Source organism: Arachis stenosperma, chromosome 5 (genome assembly GCF_014773155.1).
Source record: "Arachis stenosperma cultivar V10309 chromosome 5, arast.V10309.gnm1.PFL2, whole genome shotgun sequence".
NCBI classification, from domain to species: Eukaryota; Viridiplantae; Streptophyta; class Magnoliopsida; order Fabales; family Fabaceae; genus Arachis; species Arachis stenosperma.
In genome coordinates, this window is record NC_080381.1 from 10,661,250 (window position 1) to 10,670,290 (window position 9,041).

General features: G+C 31.7%; 1 protein-coding gene across 1 annotated transcript; it reads right to left on the minus strand.

The window, feature by feature from the left end:
• Nucleotides 1-7,922: 7,922 nt before the first annotated feature.
• On the minus strand, nucleotides 7,923-8,681 carry LOC130982325 (probable calcium-binding protein CML41). Its single transcript, XM_057906293.1, has one exon. It carries the CDS (start codon nucleotides 8,594-8,596, stop codon nucleotides 8,027-8,029), a length of 570 nt encoding a protein of 189 aa, XP_057762276.1. The 5' UTR covers nucleotides 8,597-8,681; the 3' UTR covers nucleotides 7,923-8,026.
• Between the last annotated feature and the right edge of the window lie 360 nt (nucleotides 8,682-9,041).

A 9,041-nucleotide genomic window follows, 5' to 3' on the forward strand; every position in this document is an offset into this window, starting at 1 on the left:
ATCTTGATTTGAACAGCTTTGCATTTGGACCAACTGGCCTATTCATTCTCCAGTTTATGTCAAGTCTTTTTCCAGCTGGTAACTTTGCTAACTCAAAATTGCGCGTAGGTCCTCTCACTTTTTTTTTCGGTGCAACAAAATCTGTTTAAATCAGTGAGATAATAGGAGCAAGATGTTATTTTTTCAGACATATATTAGCCTTTGATAAATTAGACATTAAGTTCAAGTTGGCACATGTTAAATTCTATTCTATGCATTGTTCAATACAAGGAATTTATTTAGACAACAAGTGGAGAAAATACAAAGAAAACAGTGAATTTTAATTTAGAGGACAAAAAAATAACTAGCATAGAAAAAAGACAAAAGAAGCTTACATTATACATAGACTAGATGGCATAAACAGGGTTCCTAGCTAGCCAAATATATAATAATATACTAGTATATAAGACTCACCTCTGCAGCTTAGAATTTAGTGGGGGGGAGGGGTGGAGAATAATAAAGAGCTTGTCTTTGTCACACCTTGCACTGCACTGCACGCGCCCACCCCTGACCATGCCCCTGGCCCCTCCTTCAGTTTTTAATCACTGCCCTTCTCTTCTCTTCTCTTCTCTTTTTTTCTCACACCCCATCACCCTTTAAATCTATATGGTATAGAACTAATATTTTTTGGATTGCAGTCACTAGCTTCAAAGTTTATGGTATAGTATTAATGTCAAAAGGAAGATATACAAATAAAATTAGTCATGCTATTAATATTTTTATGTCAGAAAACTAAATCCACCTCATAATAAATATCCAAAAGAGATTAATGAAATCAAAGAATGCTAAAGAATATACCGGATTCGAATTCTTCTTCATCCACTTCATCATCATTAGAAAGGGAGTCAAATTGCCTTCTAAGTTGTGAGTGACTTGATGAACTTGCTTTTTTTCCATGCACTCCATCATTATTAGAAAGGGAGTCAAATGTCCTTCTAACTTGTGAGTGGCTTGATGAACTTGCTTTTTTTCCATGCACTCCATCATTATTAGAAAGGGAGTCAAATGTCCTTCTAACTTGTGAGTGGCTTGATGAACTTACTTTTTTTCCATGCACTCCATCATCATTAGAAAGAGAGTCAAATGTCCTTCTAACTTGTGAGTGACTTGATGAACTTACTTTTTTTCCATGCTCTCCATCATTATTAGAAAGAAAATCAGCTTGTTGTAAGTGACTTGATGGAGCTAAATTTCTTTTAGATACAAGACTCTGAATCCCTTTCTTTCTTCTAGCAACAACACTATTAGCAATCTTTGAGGTCTTTGGCTAAATCAACAAATCATATTCATTATTAAAACCAACAACAGCACATCAAAAGGATTTCATTAAAAAATATTAAATAAAAACATTAAAATCCTAAAAACATAATTGCAATTAATTTCTATTAGAAAAGGTTTCAAGAAAAAAAAATAAAATCTTTCTATTACTCTATTTATTCATCAAACATATCATCAGCCACTTCCTCCTCCTCCTCCTCTTCTAAAGGCATACTAAAATAGTCACGTGGTGTGACTTTTACAACACATTGCCAATTGGAGTTACAAATATCTTCAACATAGAATACTTGCTCAGATTGACATGCCATAACAAATACTTCTTTTGTCTTCAAAGTGCGACCTTTATTTACCAGGGTGACACCATATTCATCTACTTTCACTCCTCTACCATAATTGTCCACATCTCACCATAAGCATTTGAACATTACAACTTTGTTATCATTCATATATGATAACTCCACAATATCCTCAATGACTCCATAATACTCCTTTCCATAATTTAGCTTTACCATAACTCCACTACTTTGAGTTTTTCTATGATTCTCACAATCTTTTGTGTGGAAGATAAAACCGTTTGCTTTGTATTCTTTATAGCATGTGGCTTCTCTTGCTGGACCTCTTGCTAAACATAAAAGTTGATGGGTTACTTGTTTATCTTTTTCTTTGTACAAACATGTAACCTGATTTGAAAAAGAAAAGATATAGTTAAAAAAATTCTTACATGACTTTAAATAGTATGTAACCTGATTAAAAAGTAGTATGTAATATTTCATCCATATTTAGGACTTACATGACTTTCAAACCAATCTGAAAATTCTTGATCATGTCATTTTTGAACATTTCTTGGGTTCTCTTTTTCTAATATTTCTTTATGTTTGCTGCATTTATAAAGGCCAATAAGTTTCAAGCAATACTTCTAAAATAAAAGCTAAATATTATCTAAATACAACTATGCTTACCATATGAAAAGAGTAACTTGATCACAGTTCTTCAAAATATAAAGATGAGCTTGCTTTATTTCTTCTAGACTCAATCTTCTTGTCACTTTACAATTTCTTGAAGATCTTCCATTTTGCTTGAAAATCGGTAATACTTTATCCTTTGTTTCAACTTTATAACCATGAGTTATTGCACCATCCCAATTTCTTCCAACTCGATTATACTTTGTTTCAATACCATTAAAGTATCTTGAGCAAAATAATAAGCATTCATTTGCAAGATATCCTTCAGCAATTGAACCTTCTGGATGAGCTCGATTACGTACATAAGCTTTTAAGCCACGTAAATACCTTTGTTCAAAAAGGGACAATATATAAGTAAAGAAATTTATTGAATATTTTATCTAAAAAATTACATGATAAAATAATATTTACCTCTCAATAGGGTACATCCATCGATAATGGACCGGTCCTGCAATCTTCGCCTAACTTGCCAAATGGATAGGTAAATGGATCATGACATCAAAAAATGAAAGTGGAAATATCATTTCCAACTTGCAAAGTGTGATAATGATTTGTTCTTCAATCTTCTCAAGATTTTTCACTGTTAGAACTTTTGAGCACAACTCCTTGAAAAAACTGCAAAGTCCTATTAATGCACTATGCACATCATGTGATGAGAAAAGACCCCATGAAACAAGCGGAAGGAAGCACTCTAGAAGAACATGACAATCATGAGTCTTTAAGCCATAAATCTTTTTCTCTTTTAGGTTAATACATCTCCTAAGATTTGAAGAATATCCATCTGGTACTTTGACATTTTACAAAAATTCACACAAACTCCTCCTTTCTTTATTATTCAATTTATAAATAGCATCAGGTACTGACAACACCTTTTCTCCCTCTCTAATAGGATGCAAATCTTTCTTTATGCCTAACTCTTCCATATCCAAACGAAAATTTAAATTGTCTTTTGTTTTTCCTGGAATATCCATCAATGTCCCAAGAACATTGTCACATATATTCTTCTCTATGTGCATGACATCTAAATTATGACGCAACAATAAAGTCCTTCAATATGGCAATTCAAAGAAGATGCTTTTTTTCAACCATGGATTGGAACTTCCCATTTCTTTTCCTGCTGCACTTCTCTTCCTTTTTTTAATATCTTTATGATTACTAACTACTAAGCCTTCTAAGTTAAAAACTTGTTGAAGAATATCATCACCTGAGAGTTGCTTGGGAAGACGCCTAAGTTCTTTTGTGCCATTAAACAATTCTTTTTCACGTCGCCATCTATGTCTAATAGGCAAGAAGCGCCAATGACCTAGGAAGCAAAATTTCTTTCCATTAGTAAGAAACTTAGATTGAGTCTCAACATTACAAGTGGGACAACGAAGTGCCCCTCTCATATTCCATCCAGATAAATCTCCATATGCTGAAAAGTCATTTACTGTCCATAATATAGCTGCACGCATTTTAAAAATTTTTTTTCATATGCATCAAAGGTATCAACTCCTGCATTCCATAATTCTTTTAATTCTTCAATTAAAGGCCTTAGATATGTATCTATTGCCTTTCCTGGAGATTTTGAACCCGGTATAAGCAATGATAACATTAGATAAGGATCCTTCATGCATTTTCAAGGTGGCAAGTTATATGGTATAAGTACCACAGGCCAAACACTGTATTTTGTACTCATATTTCCAAAGGGGTTAAACCCATCACTTGCTAATCCAAGCCTTACATTTTTAGGTTCATCAGAAAAGGACTTATGTAACTCATCAAATGATTTCCATGCTTCTGAGTCAGCTGGATGACGTAAATACCCATCATCAATTCGCTTTGCATCATGCCATCTCATATTAAATGCTGTCTTCGTTGACATATATAATGTTTTAAGCCTTGGAGTTATTCGAAAGTAACGGAGAACTTTTATAGGAATTTTTTTTCTCTTTCCATCTTTCTCCTCAAACTTCCACCTTGAAGCACCACAATGATCACAAGTTTCTTTCTTATCATGATCTTTCTAGAATAGCATACAATCATTAATACAAGCATCTATTTTCTGATAATCCAAGCCAAGATCTCGAATAATCTTCCTAGCTTCATAGTAAGACGCCGGTAGTTGTACCCCTTTCGGAAAAGAATCATTCAATAACTCAAGTAACATAGAAAATGATTTATTACTCCATCCACCAAGACATTTAATATGGAATAATCTCATAAAAAACGAGAGCTTTGAAAAGTACGTACATCCTGGATATAGTTCTTTCTCAGAATCATCCAAAAGTTTATAAAACTTTGCTGCATCTTCATTAGGTTCTTCTACATGCTCTTCATAAGGTTCTCCTATATCCTCTTCTATATGCTCTTCATTAGGTTCTTCAATATCCTCTTCTATATCCCAAACTCCAAAATGATCCCTTAACATGTTTTCCATGTCATCTTTATCCATATAATCATCCTCACTATCAAATGAACTTGAATGGGGTGACTCATCTTGTAGCGATTCTCCATGGTGGTACCAAATTGTATAATTTCTCACTATGCCATGACTTAGAAGATCAAATTCTACTTGCTCACGAGATTTTCTAAGACAATTATTGCATTTAAAACACGGACAATATATCTTATCATCTTTTGTATGACTAAAGGCAAAATCTAAGAACTCCTTGACACCTCTCCTATATTGTAAAAGGGCTCTATTCTTAATTTGCATCCAATCCTTGTCCATTGAATATATGACAAGTTTAACATACCTAAAAAAAATATTAAAAATAAGCACCAGAAATCACAAGCCTCAATAGAAAAAAAAAAGCTAAAACACAAGTGTAGCTATAATAAAATCCAAAGAATGCATGACACATAGTCCATAGCAAACATATAACGCAACCACTGCTCACTATATACAAAACAAAAAATTAAGGAGCACATATAATGAACAAAAATATAAAAAAGAAAATAGATAAAGAGAAAGTAAAGGGTTAGTTAACAGAGAAAAAGAGAATATATTAGTCATCTAATTTTTTTTAAAAGAAAATGCTAATAGAATATTACTAGTTAACAGGGAAAGAAAGAGAGATTGATTTGACAGTGAAAAAAATTAATAGATCAAGATCTCTCCTATAAATTAAATGAAGGATTAAATAATATTAAAATAAAAGCTATTCTATTATACAAGTGAACGGCTTAATGGTGAAAAAAATTTGGCAAAATTAAAAATTACTAGTGAGTTTCTAAATATTTCAATGAAATTAAGCCACAACTCTTAATTCAGAAAAAAAAATGATCAAATGATGAGTGGTCGGATGTAACATGAATTTAGTCCTTGGTTTTTGCTGGTTTTAGGGGGATATAGTCGGTTAATTTCTAAGGCTTAATTAAACAACATTATAGTCACTGTCTTTAATTTCTTTTGTTTTTTATTTTTTCTAAAGGACCAAAATATATGACCATAAATAAATAGACAAGTAATTAATATCCCAAATGTACATAAGAAATTGTTAGCATTAAAATTTGGTAACTAATGTATGATCTAGTTATTACTGGAAAGAGTAACGTGTGTTTGTTAATAAAAAGGAGTGTATATGAAGGATCTGCTGCAGCTATACGAAACCAATCCAGCTTTAGTGCAAGAGGTATATTTCCTAATCAAGGAGAGTTACAAAGATAAGAATTTTTATTCTTTTCTATTCCTGAATGGAAATTATTTTTTACTACTTGGTAAAAGTGTACTTTAATTTGATGTATCAAATTTTATCTGAATTTAGCTACTTGTGACTGTGACCTTAATTAGAAATTTGATAAACTTTCAACAAAGCTAAAGGAAACAATTGAGCATGCTAACACCTATACTACTGAGGAAGTGATGATATCTCATGGACAAAATGATATGTCTTTGTAATGTAACAGTGCGCCGTATTTGCCAAACGCACACCAAGGTACTTCTAAGTTTGTTATTACATACAGTGATGTGTGTGTTTATATATATCTTGATTACCTTTTTGTTTTTGATCACAAATTTGATCACAAAAATAGCAGAGGCAAAGAGGCAGAGCAGAAAAGAGAGAATGCATAGCAGAAGCACAAGTAGAAGCCTATTTGTTATAGAACACTACTTAAACAAGTCATGAAAGATATTCTAATCCTAAATATTGAGAGCGACGAAAGTGTATACCTCAGAATAATTATAGTTAGATGTGGATTCAGCCGTAAAAAATTACTTGACAGGCAAAGAGAGAAGTGAGAATTGACATTGACTCCTCCAAAGTAAGCATGAATATGTCACTTAATACAGAGTCATACATAGAAAACATAGCAAATTATAGAATATTCAACATTACCAAACAATAATAAACAAGAAAAATGCATTCTAGAAGACTATAAATGACCTTAACAATTACAATTCACATAAATAAGTAATAATAAAAAAATACTTGCCTCAGTTGGTTGACTTTGTTTTTTTAATAGCAATTTGGAAGCCATTGATAAAATTGTTTGACCTACATTAAGCAACTATGCAAATAAGCAATATCACTAATGCAAACTAATATATTATAGAAATTCAAACTCTATACATATATATAGAAATCCAAACTCTCAAAATAAAGTTAGATACTCCTATTTGATATGAACCTGTGGTTTAGGAAAAAGAACAAACACATGGTGTGCAAAAATTAGAAAGAATAAAAATGAAAGATTAGAAGTCAAATTAGATAAAACATAAAATGAATAGAACTCTGAAACAGAATAAACAATAGCATTGCATCACCAAGTCACAGTTATCTTTCTCTCATTTTTTTATTATGAATAAAAAAATAGAAAAATTAAATGAGAAAGAACAAAAACTTTACCAAAATTACAGATCAATTTTCACAAATCAGCTATGAGGAACAAATAAAAAGTACAAATCATAGAACAGCTCAATAAGAAGTCAAATCAGAAAATATAAATTAGGGAATAGATCTGAGAATCTGAACTTACCTTAATACGTATAGTATAAGAAGCTTGAATAAAAAAATTTTAAAATCTGAAGCATCAAAACAAAAATTAAATCAGATTTATGAAAGAATAAAATATTTTAAGAGAGGAAAAAGAAATACTTAACAAGACTAAGTTGATTTTGGAGCTGAAGAATGAGATGAATCTTGAAATTGAAGAGTAAACTGAGATTTTGAATATGAAAAATGAGTAGTGGAATCCAAAACTGAGAGCCGGAGCCAAGGAAAGAAGAGGAGCAGGTGATCCCAAATTTGACGGAAGGAAAAAAGAGAAATATGGTCGTTGATAAGAGAAGAAGAGGAATAGTGGTAAGCTTAAAATAAAGACCGTCAAAAATAAATAATAATTCTTTACGGTCAAATTATGTATCAAAACAAATATGATAATTTGACATTTGTAATATTTGTTAAATATATATATTAATTTTTACATTTAATTATGATTGTCAAAAAAAAGATGTTAAAATAGCTCTTTTTTCTTGTAGTGTGGTGTACATATATTGAACTATTATTAGCCACGCCACTAGCCTCCATTTATTATTATATTGTACAAAATAAAGGACATATATAGGTGTTTATTTAATTTTTACATAAATACATAGAGACATATATACACGCATATATATATATATATATATATATATATATATATATATATATATATATATATAATTGAAATCATATGGGGTATATATATTTTTTGAGCTATTATTATTCACTGGCCTCCATATTTAGTATTTACACACATATAACGATAAAAGTAATTAACTAGGGTATCATCATCATGTGGTGAAACTCGTTGAAATCAAGGACACCGTTATGATCAGTGTCGAAGGCAGCAATCATGGCGACGCAATCATCATATGAGTTTTCAAGACCAAGTCGCTGCAGCATTCGTTGCAAACCTTTCGGGGTGATACTACCTGACGATGACGATGAAGCTTCCGTGTTCTCCTTCTCCAACACGAACATCTCAAAAGCTTTCCTCAGATCATCATCGTTGTTCATGCTCATGAGCTTCATGAAATCCTCAAAGTCCAACAAATGGTCGCCATCGGAGTCCAGGTCTTGGATGAGGCCTTGAGCTTCGTCGGGAGACAAGTAGTCTCCAATGGATCCGAAATAGGACCTGAGCTCAAAGGCAGAGATTTTTCCATCTCCGTTAGCATCAAAGTGACGGAAAACCTCCCTCATGGCTTCATTTTCTATGTCTCTAATAGTAGTTGGAGTTGTGCTTAGGTTTAACGCCGTTAATGATGTTCGGTGGAGGCTACTACTTTTCTTGGAGAACCACTTGGATGGTTTCAGAATTCTTCTACTACTCTCGGCTGCTGCCATAAAACTTGGAATTAAAGAAACTAAACTAGAGCTAGCTTTACTTTGAGGAGACTATTAGCTACAAATTGCATTCCTGACCAGAGAAACAATCGACCCTATATATATAGATATATAGATAAAATAGATGTCTCGACAAAGATTACGCAACTTTGCTACATAGTGGGATCGAAGGAAACTGCATGGTTCCTTCCTGGGGAGGTCCCACTAATAATTAATAATAAGTGGTGGATATATATGGACAGAAAAATGTTGGGTAACAAAAAAATATTAATAAAAAATTATTAAAATTTATTATTTTTTATTTATTTAATGTATTTTATAATAAATATATATTAAATAAAATAAATTTAAATTGTTTAAACTATTTATTTTTTATTTTTTTATATTATATATATGGATATTTTCTGAAATTTAGTATAATTGTGTTATATGTTATGGTAATTAT

What these genes read in the sequence shown, in the direction of transcription:
- LOC130982325 (XM_057906293.1), bottom strand. Translation starts at nt 8,596, where the DNA reads ATGGCAGCAGCCGAGAGTAGTAGAAGAATTCTGAAACCATCCAAGTGG.